The sequence below is a fragment of the Apiospora marii genome (genome assembly GCF_038362585.1).
Source record: "Apiospora marii strain CBS 49790 chromosome Unknown utg000007l_segment0_segment0, whole genome shotgun sequence".
Taxonomy (NCBI): domain Eukaryota; kingdom Fungi; phylum Ascomycota; class Sordariomycetes; order Amphisphaeriales; family Apiosporaceae; genus Apiospora; species Apiospora marii.
In genome coordinates this window covers 2392312-2411067 of record NW_027117379.1, presented here as the reverse complement: position 1 = coordinate 2411067, position 18756 = coordinate 2392312, and the positions used below count along the sequence as shown (strand labels likewise).

Genomic DNA, 18756 nt, shown 5'->3' with positions numbered 1-18756 from the left:
AACGCCTGTGGGTGCCTTTCAGCCGGTCCTTTCAACTCCTTTGTCCGTAGCTAGGTGATGAGGGATCTTTATGAACCAAAAGGTGCCTATGGAATGCGCTGCTGCTTTCAAATATGTTACATGCGTTGTACTTATTCCTTCAAGGTCATTTACATATCACATAATCTAAGGCAAGAGTGCCTAGTATTCAGCTAGCCAGCCCAAAGTGTATCTCACTAAGATTATTGCAATAACTACGAAATAGCGATGGTTATTGTATAATTTCTGCTCAAGAAACATAAATGGGAATCATCAAGCACGGGATCATGAACCTTTCGTCTCTCAGACAGGTGTCCGCTAACAAGAATAGGTGCCTATTCATGGTGCACCTCGGGCCGTCGCTTCTCGATAGCCAGAATGGTATCGATGAAGGGGCGCTTCAGGGGAGACTTCTTGCGCGAAGCCAACAACTGCGCCGTCTTCAAGATATTCTTGATCTGCCGCCCATTGAGGTCCAGCGCCGAAAGGTCCTTGAGATCCGCCTCCGTCAGCTCCGCCGTCCCTCGCTCTCCACTGACTGCCGCCGCCGACGCCGCCTCGAGGAAGTTCTGCCAGACCCGCCGGCGCGAGGCCGGGGTCAGGTCCGGGTACTCGAGCGAGACGTGGATGCGGGACTGGAAGGCCGGGTCGATGTTGTCGACGCGGTTGGTGGTCATGAACAGGATGCCCTCGTAGTACTCGAGCGTGCGCAGGAAGATGGAGACGACCTTGTTGCGCTCCAGGTCGTGGCTCGAGCGCGTCTCGAGGAAGACGTCGCACTCGTCCAGCAGCAGGATCGCGTTCCAGCGCGCCACCAGCTCTAGGGTGCGCTGCAGGTTGCGCTCCACCTCGTACGACTCGGAGCCCAGGTCGCCCGAGGACAGGGTGTGCAGCGGGACCAGCAGGTTCTCGGCGACGGCTTCGGCGGTTAGGGTTTTGCCCACGCCGGGGGAGCCTGTGTAGGGCAGAATATCAGTACGGCTCTCATGACTAACATAATGTGTGGAATAGAAGGGATAGACTCAAGAGAGACTTACCTGACAGCAAGCAGATAACCCCCTTGCCTTTGCCCGAGATAACATCATCAAAGACAGAGCCCTTGAGCTGGGATTCCGAAAAGGCCATGATGAGCTCCTTCTGGTCTTCAGGCAACACCAAGTTATCGTAAGCATCGTCACGGAACTGGATATCCTCGACCTGCTCCACGAAGAAGTCAAGCCATTTCTTCAGCTTCAGCGAGTAGCCCCCGATCCGGCAGCGGGCAAGCATCTTATGGTAAGGGCTGAGTCGAAACCTGCCGCTGTCTTCAACGTCGGCTTCAGCATTCCTGGCCGTGCTTGCATGGAGAAGCTGCAGATCTCTGGGTTTCCACTCCAGCATCCGTCGTTGACGGAAAAAGTTGATGGGGCTGGACCGGTTGAATGAGCCGATGTCGACGATGATGCGTCCGGAAACCTCAATGTTAATCTCGCTTCCTCTATTATCCCAGGTGATGGCCGTTCCCGAATAACTATCAAGTAGTGTTAGCCAAGTATGAATTGTCTGTTTGGTTCATTCATCAAATTGAGGGGGTCGGGATTGCTTACGCTTTGTAATGATGGCCTGCAAGGTCTTCGAAGAGCTGCCCCCTTTTGATCAACGAGGCTTTGGTCTCATCTGGCCGAGGATGGAAGGTAAGGGGATAGACAGGCAGCCCCACGATCCTCTTGGTTCCGATGAACTCCGGAATATCGATGTCCTCTCGGCATCGTCGGAAGACCTTGCCATCGTAGTCGATGCAGTCACTGCTTACGCGCAAGAAGTTCCCACAGTCTCGGGTCTTCATGTACTTAGTCTCCTCCACTTCGAAGGCGGAGAGCGGTCCCCTGTACGCCGCCAGGACGGGAGATCCTGGTTGGAACACCATCCATAGGTGCTCGTAGGTGACAACACCTTTCGCGACATAGTCCTCAAAGACCTTGATAGTGTCGCCGATCTCGTACTGAAGAATGTTGTGGAGTACTGTGAGGTGTTCCTTGGTCGTGTTGTCCAGGTCGTCTCGCTCTCGGTACTTGGTCAAGTCCTTCCATCGATGCACGAAAGGCTTGAACGGCGCCTCGAAAATGAGCCGCTCGAGCTCGCAGGCGACGCCAGGGTAGTCTTCTAGGATGTTCCCAAGGGCCGTCTTCAGCCACGGACTCTGGATCACGATGGAGTGAGCCTCGAGTTTCTTTCGGCTGTCGGTGCTCTTGATGTTGCGGACCAGGACAGCATAGCGAGCCGTTTCCGCGTTCTCGGCGGCATCTGCGACGTCATCGGGGTATTTGTTGACCCATGTCCACTCGCCATCCTTGTCTTTAGGAGACCTGTAGATGTTCATAACATCGCTGATGGAGCCAGCTGGTGAATTGGGCTTTCCGATGTTGCCCTGGTCATTATTAGGATTACCAGGGGCATTGTCTGTTACCGGTGCAGTAGAGTCTGCCTGGGAGTTGTTTTCTGTGTTTGCCGTCATGATGATTGAAACAAGAGATTCTGGTCAATGCGAGGGACGAATAGAAAAGCTGGGTGTTGTGGTATCTTCCAGAAGTTGAAAGGCGTTTGTTGCGTGGCGGGTTATATGTTTGATGTCGCTCTCATCGCTGATGATGAGTCGGGGGCAGACTTGTTGGCTGCCTGCAGCCTACTGGAAGATCGACGGTTGGTCAGCTCAGTTTCAAGGCAACCGTCTTCCTGTGACGCTCATAAGTCCTAGAGGACTGAATTGACTGATGCAATATTCCTTCATAATGTGCCGTAATTCGTCAAAAATGCAGTCGCCCGGCGAATGTGTACTGCTGCCTTGCTACGCCTTGCCGATCTTCTGCATCCCGAGTCTAGGCCATTGCCGGCGACCCAATGCGGACGTTTTGCGGGGTTTGTAGGACATTGCGTGCCTTGGCATGAACAACACCAACAGTCCTACGCAGGACTTCTCACTTTGTCTTCCCCTGGAGACGGTTGACAGGTCGATATGATAGGAAGAGGTGAAGGTCAATTGCGTTCGCTTGGCAATGGGCAGCCATAAGCTGATGAGGTAATCAGCATCAATTAAAATCAACCCCTTTCTCCACTTACTTCCACGAGCAAAACGGCCATAGGCATCACAGAACCGGCGCATTCTTACCGAAAGCCTCTCGCATCTTGTTACATAGACATACATGATTTTATTGTGTCTCTCTCGCTGGCTCGAAGTGCATCAACTGTTTCAGCTCTTGCCAATTTTCAGCCGTCACAGGCGGAGGCTGATCATCTTGGCCAATTGGCTGCTTCCCGTTTGGTGCACATTGTAAGTGCTGAACTTCATTGTCAAGTTTCGCACACCGTTTGCCTGCCTGCAGTGAACCGTAAGACCTGTAACGTCCTTGTTTGTTTGTGCTTGCTTGGTCTAGCATCTGTCCGCGACAGTCACCATGTTCGGCATGTGAAGATGCAGACTGGTGCACGAGGACGGTTACATTTCAACGTCAAAATCGATGGTTGGATCGTAGAAATAACATGGAATCTACTGAGCCGGAACGTTGCTCCGACATCGTGCAAGTACTAGGCTGGAGACACAGTCACACCGAGGGAGCTGATGACATTCTAGATTTCTTAGGTCCCAGCTGAGTCCAGCTGAATCGGGCATCGTGGTAGAGCGAGGGAGCTGCATTGGTTATCTTGCTTTTTGGAGCTGTCCCAATGAGCTCGAGAAGATAGGCCGATCAGAGGCCCTACTTTGACTTTGTGTTCGAGGACTGGTAAGTAGTTTTCGGGGATGGCCCACGGAGAAACAGGGGTGTCCCTAGAGGCACCCAGTGACAACGCTAAGCCGATCACGATTAGCGCCCGCACTTAGATGTCCTACTAACCAAAACCGCTTAGCCGCCGCACTTCCCATTTGCTCATGTTCCCAGCCAGGGGCTGTTTCCGCATCCATGATTGGACGAAGCGTGAGTCTACGCATGTGTCGTATATTCCACCACAAACTTCACTGACCAAGCATCAGGTCGATTAGAAATCAGTTCAGCCTCCTCATCCTAGGAAAAACATATTGTAGTATAAGAAGAATCACCATAAAGCTATTCAGTAGGAATGTCTATCAGTGAACAACAGTAATTATAATCTACTTCTTACCCATCTTCATCATTACACATACTTACGTATCTTTAGTCGTCAAGAAGATGGCCCCAACTATCGTCCTCATTACCGGTGCCAACCGAGGCCTCGGGGAGGGTCTGCTCCAGCGTTACCTCGCCAAGCCCGACCACATCGTCATCGCCGCGAACCGGAACCCGTCCCACCCGACCTCGCAAGCACTGGCGAGCCTGCCCACGGGCCCAGGCAGCCGGCTGCTCGTCGTCAAGTGGGATGCGTCGATTGACCAGGACGCTTTTGATGCCGCTGCCGAACTGCAGCAGAAGCACGGGATCGAGTACTTGGATGTCGTCATCGCCAACGCCGGCGTCTCGGAGCTCTGCCCCACTGTCGCCGACCTCAAGCTGGATGATCTCCGGACCCACATGGCGCCCAACGTCTATGGGTTCCTGGCGACTTACCAGGCCACGCGGCTTCTGCTGCAGAAGTCTTTGAGGGAACCGGTTTTTGCTCCTATGGGATCTACCGCTGGATGTTTGGAGTAAGTTGTTTCCTCTTGGCGTCTTTCTCGATCTTCTCCCTTATCATGTATATTTTAAATCCATATGTATATTCTCTTCTTCTTGAATACTAAACAACATTGTAGAAGCCAACCCCCTATCCCTAATGCCGCATACGGGCCGACCAAGGCCGTGGTCAACTGGTACACCATCCGCATCAACACCGAGGACGACTGGCTCAACGCCTTTGTCCTTGATCCCGGGTGGGTGCAGACCGATCTGGGCGACCGGGGCGCTCGGTCGTTGGGCTTGGAGAAGGCCTTCATCACTGTTAAGGAATCTTGCGACGGTATGATGGATGTTTTGGTCAAGACGAGCAAGGAGAAGCATGGCGGAAAGATGGTGGGTTGGAATGGGGAGATCTGTCCCTGGTAGAGAGAACCATCTTAGCATTAAGGGGGAGGTTCGCTTCTTCGCCGTCGGGTTTCAACCAGCCCGTCGCTCATTATACACACTTTAGATCTGAGTCCATTATTTTGTTAGTTCATCGCAAATGTTACTCTGTGTCTAGTACAATGAAGGGACCTTGAAGCATCCTTTACTGATGCTAAAGAAAACCGTAAACATCTCTCCTAGCCTCTGTCAGTTTCTCCTCCCGACGCTGACCCTGACACCGTGAAGTTCCCTCTCGCAATGCAAGGGAGTGGCTTTGTGAAGAAAAGCAGTACTGGTCGAATAATCCCACAAAATGGCATATCAGATGGCCTTCTTTCTACGACGATGAAACCTCGTGGTCTCCGGGGACTATCAGTACTTATAGCGCGCTCGTCGATCTCCTCCTGTGTGATGCAGAGGCAGCCCGGCCGCTAGGAATCGAAGCGAAAGGCGTGGATCTCCAACAGGGCTTGACAACCGAGGTTGTGACACAAGGTTTCGTCGACGTCGTTGCAGCATGGGAAGCCGGCTAGGATAACGGAGGCGGGACGCGCCGGAGCGTCCTCTTGGTTGTGGGGGGTCGGTTCGTTGGTTTCAATGTCGGTCTGGCTGCTAAATGGACTGGATTGGGATTCGTGCATTCGTGGATCAAACGGTCATAGCCCAGGCAATATTCCAACCTACACGCCACCTTGGGCTGGTTTCGGGCACTGGCCGAGCTTGGCCAGCTTCAAGGCTGGTTCTTTTACCGGTGCGGGGTCGTTATTACTGCTCCGGCGGCAGTTGAGTTATTATTAACTTCTTCCAGCCCTGCGGCGGCCAGGTTGAGCGCCGCGAAACTCATGGCAGTGAGTATTGATTTCATCATGAATTCAAAAGTTTGAAAAATGAGCTGCGCTCAGTTCAAAGATAGCAATTTCAGTCAACAATAGATATTCAAGCATGTGAGCCATGGCTCATATTTCAAGCGGCACAAGAGCTGTTGTTGATCACTAAAATAACATCAGCATCCACTACAAGGTCGTGGCTGAATGGCTACTGTGTGCGATTTGGGGGACATGTCGCATCTGGAGCGACTTTCAGTGTTCATCACTTTGTATTCCAGCGTTCAGTCTTCGTTGTCCCAGTGTCTCGTTAAAAGAACAGCCGTTCAACCGAGAAATTCCAATTGTTCCATTTGAAGGCATCTTGGTATCCCAGAGCCAGCCTAACTACCACGTCGGAAGTTGTCCCTCTTGTCTATACTGCCACATCACACGTCTATACTCCCGCTGGGCTCTCTGTTGAGGGTCACCATTGCGATCATCTCTGAACTTAAGTTTATACCGTCCCATGGATCCCCTTCCGCCAAACCCCTCGAAATCCAGCATCCACTCCAATACCATTGTGCCCCTGGCTGCGCCATCCGGCGAATCCAGCGCCTCCTCCGATACCCAGGTGTAGTTGGGTCTGAGCACCACTGCCACCGCTATCCAGAAGGCGCTCTGTCCGCGGCGCAAGATCTGGTAAGGGGCTCTTGTTCGGACGATGTGATTGTCTTCGATCATTGGGGGCAGGAAGAAGTGTACTTCCTCAATGATTCTGGGGCGGTTTGTCCGTACGAATAATGTCCAGTCGTGCTTGTTTCCTTCTGGTTCATCCGAGGCGGGCGCGACATCTTGGTGCCGGTTGCCGATATAGAGCATGATTTCTTCCACATTTTCTTCATCCGCATCTGCGGCCGCGGCCTCAGCTTCTCGATCGGTATATATTTGTGGGTATCTAGCTCGGAGTTCGTCCCGCCGCCTGCGGTTGGGAAATGCCGTTGTGAATGTCCGGCACATCGGACAGCGCGCTTGTATATCAGGTACTGGGTCGTGCCCGGGAAGATCCACGTCGACATCGAGAAGAACCATGTTTTGTGGTAGAGAGGCGGATGCCCAGGTGGCCATGCAATACTTGCATAGTGTATGATGGCACATTGTCGTAACCGGATCGTGGAGAAGTAGTTGGCATATAGGGCAGATATCGTCGCCGTGCACTTCTTCTTCCGGTGTCTGGGTCTCTTGCGTGATCGCGGTTCCACCGGTTTCCGGTGTCTCTGTCTCTTGCGCGATCGGAGTTTCACCGGTTACGCCTTCAGCTGTAACGACGTTTAGCTGGTCCTCGTTACTGGTCGAACTGTCGCGTTCATTGGTATGCCTTCCGGTACGCCTTCCGAACAGAGCTCTTGTGATCCGACGGAATCCTCCAAGAGACCTTTGCAGTAGATTTCGTCTCTCTTGTTGGCTCATTGTTGCTGTGTGGACAGGAGTTTTACGGCTTGTCAGGAATGTCGCGTGAGGATCAATTGATCGCAAGTACAAGACGCTGCGAGGGACCAAAAACAACACTCAAAGCTGTAAGTCAATGAGTTGAGTAGTTAGCGCGTTTCTTGTAGCCCTTCTGGAGGCTCGGGGTGAACCGACTGTGCGGCCACCCCCTGGCCGTGAACAATACAATACTAACAAAAATAACCATTGAGAAGTCTGGTATTTATACTACGGGCTTGAAGTTCTGGTAAAATCCCTCGGCATATTCAATTTTGGCAATGCCTGAATTATATGCCTTCTATGTAATGACAGAACTTGCAACATTCACAATGATGACGGGTTGGGAAACAATGTTGACTGAATTGATCTATCTAAGGCTATTGCCAATGACGTCACTTAGATACCAGTGGTTTGCATCACCCGTTTAGCTGATAGATACATTCGTGTTGGCCCTATGTGGCTCTCCCCTTTCCGTTAACAAGCTACCTCACCACTGGACACAGCATAATAACAAATATCTAAGTAGTGATGACATGAGCACAAGGCGCAGTCATTACTGCCACAAAAATGATGCAGTATGTCTTTGCACCTAATGGCTTCATACAAGGTGATTCTGTATGTTCATTGGTAGTGATTGCATATAGCAACATGGTGATACCGATCAGTTGACCAATCCGTACTGCAATCCCTATAAATTGTGTGCTTTTATCTTCCAAGGGACTCTCAGAAAGCCTTCACACAACAAGAATCCCATACATCGAGACAAAGATATCCTACGAAACACGCAAACCAGCAACTGCTTCCATTAGCAACGAAGTCCATCATGAAGTTCACCACAGCTATCTTGCTTGGCGCTGTCGCCTTTGTCGAGGCCAAGCCGATGTCAAAACCGACGGTAGTTACCTTTGAATATGCTCTGTGGTATAGATTCCTGATGCTAACTTTCGCAAAGGTCTTTTCCCCTGAGCGCACTGGTGCCGCTACCGCCAACGACCCCAATCCCACGGCCAACAGTGCCAATGCCAGCAATCTGCCGATCAAAGGCCACGGCGTAAGTACATGTTCCGCGAGAATCGTTTCACACCTGCAACCCCCTGTTTCTGACACGCGGCTCTTTGGGAAATACAGGATGCTATATGCCCCACGACCAATGACCATGGGGCCTGGAAAAAGTATATCAAGGACGGCGTCAACTTCCTCCGGAATTTCAAGGGCGTCTGCGCTTCCGCCCCCTTGACCACCGCCGTCGACTGCACGCGCGTCAGCTGCTCGTGGGCCTCGGGCATCTACCTCTGCAACGACAGCGCCGGGAAGTGGGCCATGCCCCCCTGCTCCACCATCGCCGACTACGCCGAGCAAATCATGAACAAGTGCGACTGGTCCGTCCCGGACCTGTTAACCAGCGATAAGATGTGCCAGGGCGAGCTCTGGGACGATGATGACTGGCACGTCTACGTGGGCCATGCCCACTGTTAAGAGAGGGCGGGAAAGAGATTGCTACCTGCTAAGAAATTTGAAAGGACAAAAGTGAAGAAAAGAGCAGGAAACGTCCCGGTTCTGTGGATTGAGTAATCAGAAGCAGAGAGTGTCATTCCTATGTCTAGTCGATAGCAAACGCAACGAGGAATAGCAGCTCATTGAGGTGACAACCAACTAAAATGCATTCAACTGTTTACTACTTGTAAGGATGCCCATCCGTTTAATAGGAGGCATGCGTTTGGTATGAATGTGTCGTTATAACTACATTCAATACCTACATGCTTTGGGGTATAAATGTGCCAACTTTCCTCAGCTTCCTTCCATTTCCTTCCTACCTAATTATTATCCTGTCGCATGGATACTGGTCGGAAAGACTCTTCACAGCCCTCAGCTTCATATCCGAATCCAGAACACTCGCAAACTAAGTTCACATACCATCATCTGGAAACTTCGGATACAGTCGACAATGCAGCTGCTCCATGTCGCTATGATTGGTTTGGCCAGTCTTGCGAAGGCCCGACCAACAGTAAGCATACCCCTTCTGGAGACCATTAGTGCAACGGACAGCTGCTCACCAATGTTCTTCATGTAGGTTTTCCGACCGGAGATTACTGGTGTCCCTACCACCAACGGCGAAAACATCACCTCCAATGGCTCTCTGAGTAGCGACGGCACATCTATTCATGACCAGAGTGTAAGTAAGCAATGTTATCATGTCTCTAACATTTTCTCCCTGATAATTACTACTCATCGATTCGCCTGGCTGACGGACGGCACAGAACGGCGTCTGCCCCGACACCTACGACGCCCCTGCCCTACCGCAGTACGTCCGAGACGGCATCGACTACCTGCGAGTCAAGAGCAGCTGCCAGGCCGGCTTCCAGGCTGGACACACCTTTTGCCAGCGTGTCAGCTGCTCGTACAAGTCGGCCATCTACGTCTGCAACGAGAACAACGAGGCCCCGGTCTCGCCTTCCTGCGACGCGGTTGCCGACCACGCTCAGTACATCCTGGACAACTGCCAAGAGACGGCCATGGGCCAGCATATTACGCAGGGGCAGGTCGGAGACATCGAGGGCGACTACTACGTCTCCGTGGGATACGGAGACTGTTAAAAGGGGGCTGACTGGTGATCACCCTTTAAGAGGGTGGGAATCACTGGGCATTATAGTTGGAGCAAGAGGGGCTAGATAGTTGATTGTTAGCTCACTCGAACAATGCCTTGTTCTTAGCAGGAAAGGGGTGCTGTGATCCTATTCTATTACTACCTCTCCATGAGCCAAGACATATATGCTCATTTTGACGTTTCCACTGTGCTTGACAAAGTGCGCTACATACCCCAACAAGCCTGACCTTAATGGTTTCCAAGTGTGCTAGCTTCTCGAGTGCCAAACGGGCGATGAGGTGATTATCCACAACTACCGACTTAAGCAGACTTCGTTCTGAACCTTGCCAGTATCGACGACCTCTTCTTCTCCACTTTGAGTGGTTCCTGGAACCGGACGCTTTTCTTCCTTTGACCACCTTCCTTCGGGCTGCTGCTGCTTACACTGTCACCTTGCTGGCTGTAGCCTCCTTCACTCATATCGCTGACAGCCTCGGGAGATACATTCGGGCTCGCATCCTTCTCGCCGTGCTTTGTTGCCTTTGATGACATCGTCGGGGAGTTGGAGACAGTAGTCTCGTTCCTGGAGCTGGACGGGTTCATGCAGAAATGCACCCCGTGCCACTGCCGCCGCACCTCGAGCGAGCGCTGCCACCGACAGAACCCGCAGGGCTGGCTGGCCAACTGCGGCCAACCGTGCACAAGTTCCGCTTTTGGACACTCAATCGTGCAGATGTTGGCTTCGGCGGTTGGGCTTGGGCCGGCTTCGTCCTCTGATGTGTGTCTACTGCTCTTGACGCTCTTAGTAGTCGAAGAGCAAAATACGCACGGGCAGGATTCCCTGTCACATGAGTCGTACAGGGCGGTGCTCTGCCGGAGGGTCTTCTTGCAGCTTGGGCAGCGCTGCGTTTGGGTGTAGTAAAGACACATCGTGACTGTCGGTTTCCTTGGGCGACCAGGATGGGGCTTGTGGATGTGACTCTTGGTTTAGATGTAGGTAAAAACCAACAGATGATCCAGACAGTCGGTGACTATGAGTCGTGGATAGTTGGTCCAGGACTGGAATGGTCGTTTTGATTTATTCAGTCGGCGGTTTGGCAGGGTGTAACGTAGACCGGTGCTTGAAGTATGATTATGGCCTTGAAAGGTAATGCCCAAATCGATTTGGGATGCCCTGGGAATGTCGACGCAGGTTGATATTAGTACTCGCCAGTCTGCCTTGCGATGGGTCGGTGGCCTGGATAACAAAGGCATTGTGTGGACTCACGCATCTGCCTGGGGCAAAGGAAACTCACCGGAAGTTCAGTAGGCAGGGGTTAGGCCCTTGTTCAACTTCATGGCCTGAAAGGGATTGTCGACTTCGGCACCGTGAGCTCGACTCCGGGCCGGGAAGCCGGGAAAGAGTTTCTTTGTTTGCAGAATGTTGGCAACGGGGGGCGAAAGGAGAAGTGCACCACGGAGGCTCCAACGGCGATGGCTCCGGGGCTCCTCAAAAAAAAAAAAAAAAAGAAAACGGCAGCAGGGCCGAAATGGACCGACAGGATGCTGCAATTGCTGTTTGTGATATGTCAGAGGCCGCCAAAAGGTTCACAGACCGATGTGCAGAAAAGAAGAATAGGACATTGATACAAAACACTACTGGCTCGCCGCTCGTCGGAATCATTACAGGCTCATCTGCCAAAAAAGTGCATTGCTCTTAGTGATGCCATTGTGTGTGACTTGATTCTGTTGTCAAGCCGACAGGACCCACGTTTACCGTTCGCCGAGCCCCTGGAGCAAACACACTACATTCACTGCGAGGCCACAGCCACGAATTCCGTACCTACGGCAAAGATGTTTGACTTTGGTTATATTGGTGATCTACAGTATCTACAGCAGAATCTTCGGAATCTGGGGAATCTGCGGAATATGTGCATATATGTTATCGTATACCTTACCCAACCAACCCTCAGTAGGTCCCCACTTGGCCACGACCCAGCCCCCGGCAGCCCAGAGCGCAATGCCGGCGAAGGCGACGGTGTTGATGGACCACCAGTTCCGGCTCCTCCGCTTCCTTAGCTGCTTGTCGACCGTCGTCCGCCGCCAGCCGGGCGGGGGCGAGATGCCCATCCACTTGGCCCCGCCCCACACCATGTGCCCCACGCCCACCGTGATGAGGGCGCCGTACGCGATCCAGGACAAGGCGCCGTGGCGGGCGAAGCCGTGCGAGACGTACTGCAGGCCGATGTTGGAGCTGTCGCCCTCGACGAGCAGCGGCAGCACCCGGTTCACGAAGACGTGCGACGCCAGCACGGGTGCCAGCAGGTATCCACTGATGGCGGTGTAGCTCACGGTCGGCCAGCCGCTGCCGTTGGCGCTGTTGGTCGAGGACGTGCTGCTCGACGTCTTGGACCGGTGCAGGGCGTACATGCCCGGGGTGGCGCCGCCGTAGCGTCGGAGGTTCTGTGAGCGGCGGATCAGGCGGATGGCGATGCCCGACGAGATGTGGGCGAGCACGGGCAGGGCGACGAGGAGGGGCTCGGAGAAGCGGGTCTGGTAGACTTCGCGGGCCATCAGGAGGAAGGGCTCGGCGTACGGTACGGAGCGGTATACGAGGGGAAAAACGGAGGTGTTGGCGATGTGCAGGCCGGCGAAGAAGCCGAAGGTGTAGGAGGAGTATCGTTGTATGCGGGTTACTGTTGTTTGTTTGCAACGTTAGCACGGGTATGGGGGGCGATCGCCGTGTGGTGGAAACGGGGGGTCACATACAGTAGTAGAGAGGGCCGTGGGCAGTTCCGCTCAGTCCCAAGCTGGACGAGGAGTGTGAACTGCTGTGCGTGTGTGACCTTATTGTCGACCTCGAGGACTCCATGTTTTCTTCGGGTAGAGCTGGCAGCTCTTTTTCGTAGATTGACGCATTGTCCATTGGCGAAGGGTCGAGCTGCAAAAGAGACATGAGCGTCTCCTGCGACGACTTTTGGCGCAGCGGCCGTGAGTTCGACCAGTGTTCGTCCTCCATCTTGACTCCGTCGCAATTGCCAATGTGTCGAAGTGAGGTTGTGCCTCAGCTCGCCGTTACTCGATGACCAAGAAGTTTACGCTCATTCGTTTGGGTGGGACACGATTTTGGCACCCACGTCGAAAGTTTTGGGGCCCCAGTCTGCCAGTGACATCAGCGAGACCCTGGGAGCGCTAAAAGTTTAGCCGCCCAATCGGGACTTCCTGGCGAGTCTCAGCTTCCAGAAGTTCCCCAAGCTCCATCCAAAACGCCCCGCCCTGTCCATTCCAGCTCTACCAAGGGATCTAATCTCTGAACCTTCTGTCCGTAATTCGACGTCTTAGCATTCGATTCTATATCCATAAGCAAATCGCCGACGGTTCCTACTCTACGAGCGCATCGCGACCAATCTAATCTGACTCCCAGAACGACACAGATTCCCGATCGCGTCCTGGTAGGCGACCGTCATCCGTCGCTGTCCGTCGCGTAACTTCCGTCGCGCCCGACCCGCGGACCAACCAGAATATACCACACAGCCCAACATGCCGCCGCGACACCAGACCCTGCCCCAGGCGCAGACCGCCTCGGCGCGCGCCGCCCGGCAATCCTTCTACTGCGAGCTCTGCACGAAGGGCTACAGCCGCATGAACGACTACGAAGCCCACCTCTCGTCGTACGACCACTCGCACCGACAGCGCATGAAGGACATGAAGCAGATGGTTAAGGATCCGACCGCGGGCGCTCGCGCGCGTAAGGCCGAGGCGAGGGCCGATGGTATTATCAGCATCAAGCTCGGCGCTGCGGCTGGCGGCGGTGGCGACGGAGAGCCTGCCGCGGCGGGTGGGAGCAGTGGCGGCAATAACAATGCTGGCCTGGCCGGAGGATTTAAGAAAGGGGGCTTTAAGAAGAGCGGCTTTAAGAGTGCATTTACGCCTGTGGGCGGCGGTGCGGAAGAGAAGGTCAAAGAGGAGGAGAAGCAGGCCGGTGCGGAGAAGGAGTTCAGCAAGGAGAAGAAGGTGTTGCGGGACGAGGACGAGAGCGATACAGAAGATGAGGGATACGAAGTCTATGACCCCAGGCATCCGACAGACTGAACATGGGATATGACAAGAGTTATCCTATTCACATCCCAGCGCCCGAGCCTGTTGTGGTGCACACACCCAGAACAGCCGCCTGGTCGACGCGTTCACATACCAGCGTCAAGGGCGATACAGCGATACACTTTCAGATATGAAGGTACGGGCCTCCATGCCTCTCGATACAATGATAGCAGACAGTGATAGGCCTTCAGCTACATGGAGAAGGGGCTCAAGGCACGGAGCTATATGTATTAGTCTTCATCCTGGGTCCGACATTCTTTGTAAGTTTCTATGCATGTCAGTCGCCATCGCTTCGAACTGTTTCCAACTAATTTTATGATCTGTGCAGCAAAATGCATAGCTGTATGGTAGCTTTCAAGTAAGCCCTCAGACCGCAGACAGTATCAAGAAGGGACAACAGATTCCGCACCATACACTCGACCAGCGCGTATTAGGCACAGTGGAGACCTGCCATATTGAGCACGGCAGCTGAGCGTTTTGTATTAAAATTATATATGCATCCTCGGATTCATTTCTCTAATGCCCCTTTTGACTTACGACGAATCTCATTATATCACCATTATGATGTAGAGTAGCGATCAGCCAAGTATGAGGGATGTACATTAGCAGGCTATCGCCAGCGACGCATGATGGCCATGATGATCACGGTATGTTCTTAATTACCGCTATACACTACGATATGGATATTATCAATCCCAATCATTAATACCTCTTCACGTCTTTACACTGAGCATCATCGCCAGATACTGCGTGAGATACTGCATGCGCTTGGGAGTCTATGCCATGAAACGTCTTCCGGTGGCCTACATACCAAGCAATATTGTAGAAATTGATTAGCTCTGGAGGTGATCATCATCCCAACCAAGCAGCTCTTCCATTGAGGGACAGCTGTCTGCCATTGGCGCGTGGTACAGCGGTAGTCTGACGATTGATTGGCCTGGCGATATATTGACTTGCGGGGCTAACAAGTCAGCATTACGACCACTACGCGTGGTCCTCGTATTCACGCCACTACACATGTTTACCGTCAAGCTTCTCCTCATTTCTACGCCCTGGGTATTGAACTATTCAATCGCGTAAGCGCACCATTGTCACCATCAACCTGTCTGCATGGAAGGTTCCCGACGGGCGATGGCATCCTCATCAACATTGGTTCCTGCGAAACAACGCGATGTCTTGCTGGATGCCGTCAGCGACTTTCAAGGTGTTTTGAACGATGAAGAGCGTCGCGAGCTGATCAAGATGCGAACATTGCCCGACTCCGACTCCATCATGGTTTTCACTGCCGAGCTCGACTCTACTCACCGGGCACGCAAAGGGCCAAGTTTTGCAAGTCGCCTCCACTCGGTCCTGTCGTCGGTGGGCATGTTTTGTAGCATCATTGACACATTTGTGTCTTCCCACCCTGAAATCGCCGCTCTGGTGTGGGGTAGCGTTAAGCTGACCATGCTGGTGGCTGCCAACGTTGCCTCGTACTATCAGGCCACCTCCGACCTTTTCATGAAGCTTGGCAGGATGTGTCCTCTATTTGCCGATTATCAGGCGTTATATCCCGATTCTATACGGCTTCAGAAAGCACTAATTGAGTTCCACGCTTCTATTATCCGATGCTGCAAGCATGTAGTTCAAACCGTCCAGCGGCCAGTTCACCAGCAACTACTGACGTTTTTGGTGCCATTTGACCAAGAATTCAAGCCTGATATCGAAAACCTGCAACGACACAGCGAGTCAGTTGAGAGAGAAATTAGCTACGCTAAGGCTCAAGCCGATCGACAAGACCAGCAACTGCAAGTCTTGGAACGGCAAGAAGCATCAAAAAGCAGGACTTTGATGAATCATTTCACAGGTCGAGCGGACGATAGGCTGAGAAGGATATATGAAATGGAGCTTCAAAAGAGCAAGCGTACTACTCGCAAACGGAAACAAAAGCTCCTCGACTCGCTATCAAATCGTGAGTACCTACGTCGATACAAGCAAAGCTGCAAAAAGCGATGGGGTGATACCGCAAGCTGGATATTCCAGGATCCGGACTTTTGCCGCTGGCAAGATGGAGAGGAGTCTGTTCTTTGGTGCTCGGGCAAGATTGGTTCGGGTAAAACAATCACAACTTCAAGCGTCATTCAGCACATCCTCAGTTGCAAAGGTCCTTCAGCCGGCCCAGTCTCTTACTTCTTCGTGCAACCAACCGGCTCCGAGTCTCCAAGTGCGAATGGGATACTTAAATCAATTTTACAACAAAGATTGGACCCAGCCAACATCACTGATGAAGTTGAAACCGCACTTCAGAGGATACACAGGTTCTCAGATATTGACGACACCTTGGAGACCATCCAGCAATTGACTCCTTCTGGAGCTTCGTACATCATCATCGACGGGGTCGATGACTGCAATAAATCTCAACGACGCGAACTCCTGGCAGCGCTCTCGTCCCTAGTGTCTTCAAGCAAACACCTTCGGTTATTTCTTTGCGGCCGCATTGGTATCCAGGACGAGATACAAAGTCACTTCAAGAGACTGATCCATCTTCCGTTGGATGTCAAAGCCACGAATGAAGATATCACAAGATATATTCATGATATTATCGATCAAAAGATCGAGGATGACGATCTACGATTCGGAGATCCTAGCCTTGCCGACGATGTCAGGAGTACACTGTCCAAGGGCGCTCAAGGAATGTACTGTGCCCCTGTGTTTCTTTGACTACCATACTGCTGCTGACGATTACTCAAGGTTCCTATGGGCTTACTTCCAGGTTGAGGAGATCGCCTCAAAGACATGTGATGAAGATATCAGAAAGGCGCTGCACAACCTCCCCAGGGATCTGAACGACATATTCAACAGGGCGATCCGTCGAATCTTAGACGGGAATCACCGCAATGAAGCTCAAAGGACTTTCAGATGGGTAATCGCTGCAAGACGGCCCCTTTGGTTGATGGAGCTGCGGGAGGCAATCGCGATCGAAATCACCCAAGAGTTTTCCGATCCCGCACGACAATGCAATGACATGGACAAGGTTGCATTGTGGTGTGAGAATCTGGTAGAAGTTGAAGAAGAGAGTGGGGTCGTACAATTTGTACATCATTCCGTCCGGACATTTCTGCTTGGAACGCCAACGGATCCAACAACCGCTGGGTTTCACGTGGGGTTGAATGAAGCCGATCGCGAACTGGGTGAAGTCTGCCTCACTTATCTCGACTTCAATGACTTCAAGAGATCATTGACTCGGCAGGCGAAGCCCGTCAAGATCAGTCCCATCGAAATCATCAATGCATCATCCAAGTACGGATCGAAACTCGCAAAACTGCACCAAACAGTCGTTGGGCCAGGCTCAGAGACATTCGATTTGAGACGCTCTCTCGATCCTGATGGAAGCGCAACAGTGAGCCAAGTCACCCAAACAGTTATCAAAGAATACCCCTTCATAAGGTATGCATCTGAACATTGGGTGTCTCATACGAAATACATACGGAAACGGAAACTCAAAACCTGGACAATCCTGAAACGTGTGATCTCCAGCAACTATAGCTTTGTGGAACTACCTTGGAGCAGTGACATGCCACATCGGGACGCTGCGATCCATTGGGCGAAGAGACATCACCATGGCTCAATCTTACGAATTCTCTGGGACGACGAAGGTGACCACTTGTTCAAGTGGGCTTCTGACCACAATGATCTCGCATTCTTTGACGTACTCTTCGAAGAAATGGATTTCAGGACACCGGGCAATATCTTCATTTATGCCGCATCTGTTGGCCATCTGAGATCCCTCGATGAGCTAGTTTATTCTGGAAAGGTCCATGTAAACGACTTGATCGAAGGAAAAACCGCATTGGTCACTGCTGTCATCAAAGGGCAATGCGACGCCATAGACAAACTAATGAGTTTGGGGGCCGATGTTAATGCTCCTAATCGCGGGAAAGAAGATTCGCCAGATGGGCCATTCTTTACCGAAACCCCCTTGACAGCAGCCGCGCTGAGAGGCAACCTCAAAGTCTTCGACAACTTGGTGTCCTACGGGGCCGATTATAGCGCAACCGAGGACTACAATCCCATCATAGCAGCTGTAGATGGAGGACACCAACTCCTTCTCGAAAAGATGCTTGCTGCTGGGGCTGATGTCAATGCCAGCGTGGGAAACGATACCGCTTTGACGCGAGCTACAGAGGTAGGTCGTCTGGATATGGTTGACACGTTGCTTGCTGCTGGGGCCGATGACACCACGACTTACCCACCAGCTTTGAAACGTACACTGCCTGTGATTACTAAGAGCGACGAAATCCTCCGGCGCAAGCTTCTCGAACATGAGGTCAGGCTTTCCTACACGGTACGGCTTCGTACACTATTACATAATGCTGCAAGCAGTCACGACCTGGTGCTCCTCAGCTTGCTGCTAGAAGGAGGGGTGAAAGTGGATGCACAGGATGCCACTGGGGCAACAGCGTTACATATTGCTGCGAGATACGGGGACGAGAGAGTTCGCGACATTCTCGTCAAGAAACTTATCCAATCAGGAGCGTCGCCTGATGCATGTAACAATGCAGGAGAAACTGCCCTACACGTTGCTGCGAAATATGGCTCTCAGTATGTCGCAAGGTATCTGATAGCTGTCTCACCATCATTGGTTCATAGAGCGGACTTGTTGGGCCGAACCCCTGAAGCCATAGCCGTGTCAAACAACCAGTCTGAGGTGGTGGGAGTTTCGACGAACGCCCATATAATTAAAAGGGCAAATATTCCGTTTTAGGCTGTCAAGCAA

General features: G+C 52.3%; 9 protein-coding genes across 9 annotated transcripts; 5 read left to right on the top strand and 4 right to left on the bottom strand.

The window, feature by feature from the left end:
- Positions 1-353: 353 nt before the first annotated feature.
- On the bottom strand, positions 354-2512 carry PG985_011150 (uncharacterized protein; the record flags this gene model as incomplete). Its single annotated transcript, XM_066830917.1, has 3 exons — positions 354-973; positions 1056-1528; positions 1605-2512. The coding sequence occupies 3 exons, from the start codon at positions 2510-2512 to the stop codon at positions 354-356; spliced, it is 2001 nt and encodes a 666-aa protein (XP_066681599.1).
- Positions 2513-4199: 1687 nt separating this feature from the next.
- Positions 4200-5048, top strand: PG985_011149 (uncharacterized protein; the record flags this gene model as incomplete). Its single annotated transcript, XM_066830916.1, has 2 exons — positions 4200-4654; positions 4760-5048. 2 exons carry the CDS (start codon positions 4200-4202, stop codon positions 5046-5048), a joined length of 744 nt encoding a protein of 247 aa, XP_066681598.1.
- A 1252-nt stretch (positions 5049-6300) lies between these two features.
- Positions 6301-7321, bottom strand: PG985_011148 (uncharacterized protein; the record flags this gene model as incomplete). Its single annotated transcript, XM_066830915.1, has 2 exons — positions 6301-6328; positions 6375-7321. 2 exons carry the CDS (start codon positions 7319-7321, stop codon positions 6301-6303), a joined length of 975 nt encoding a protein of 324 aa, XP_066681597.1.
- Positions 7322-8162: 841 nt separating this feature from the next.
- On the top strand, positions 8163-8815 carry PG985_011147 (uncharacterized protein; the record flags this gene model as incomplete). Its single annotated transcript, XM_066830914.1, has 2 exons — positions 8163-8390; positions 8468-8815. 2 exons carry the CDS (start codon positions 8163-8165, stop codon positions 8813-8815), a joined length of 576 nt encoding a protein of 191 aa, XP_066681596.1.
- Positions 8816-9284: 469 nt separating this feature from the next.
- PG985_011146 (uncharacterized protein) lies at positions 9285-9933 on the top strand (the record flags this gene model as incomplete). Its single annotated transcript, XM_066830913.1, has 3 exons — positions 9285-9344; positions 9411-9512; positions 9598-9933. The coding sequence occupies 3 exons, from the start codon at positions 9285-9287 to the stop codon at positions 9931-9933; spliced, it is 498 nt and encodes a 165-aa protein (XP_066681595.1).
- Positions 9934-10244: 311 nt separating this feature from the next.
- PG985_011145 (uncharacterized protein) lies at positions 10245-10853 on the bottom strand (the record flags this gene model as incomplete). Its single annotated transcript, XM_066830912.1, has 1 exon — positions 10245-10853. One exon carries the CDS (start codon positions 10851-10853, stop codon positions 10245-10247), a length of 609 nt encoding a protein of 202 aa, XP_066681594.1.
- Positions 10854-11792: 939 nt separating this feature from the next.
- PG985_011144 (uncharacterized protein) lies at positions 11793-12921 on the bottom strand (the record flags this gene model as incomplete). The annotated part of the gene is made up of 2 exons (XM_066830911.1): positions 11793-12598; positions 12672-12921. 2 exons carry the CDS (start codon positions 12919-12921, stop codon positions 11793-11795), a joined length of 1056 nt encoding a protein of 351 aa, XP_066681593.1.
- A 521-nt stretch (positions 12922-13442) lies between these two features.
- PG985_011143 (uncharacterized protein) lies at positions 13443-13994 on the top strand (the record flags this gene model as incomplete). The annotated part of the gene is made up of 1 exon (XM_066830910.1): positions 13443-13994. One exon carries the CDS (start codon positions 13443-13445, stop codon positions 13992-13994), a length of 552 nt encoding a protein of 183 aa, XP_066681592.1.
- Positions 13995-15131: 1137 nt separating this feature from the next.
- PG985_011142 (Ankyrin repeat protein) lies at positions 15132-18744 on the top strand (the record flags this gene model as incomplete). The annotated part of the gene is made up of 2 exons (XM_066830909.1): positions 15132-16675; positions 16731-18744. 2 exons carry the CDS (start codon positions 15132-15134, stop codon positions 18742-18744), a joined length of 3558 nt encoding a protein of 1185 aa, XP_066681591.1.
- Positions 18745-18756: the final 12 nt, after the last annotated feature.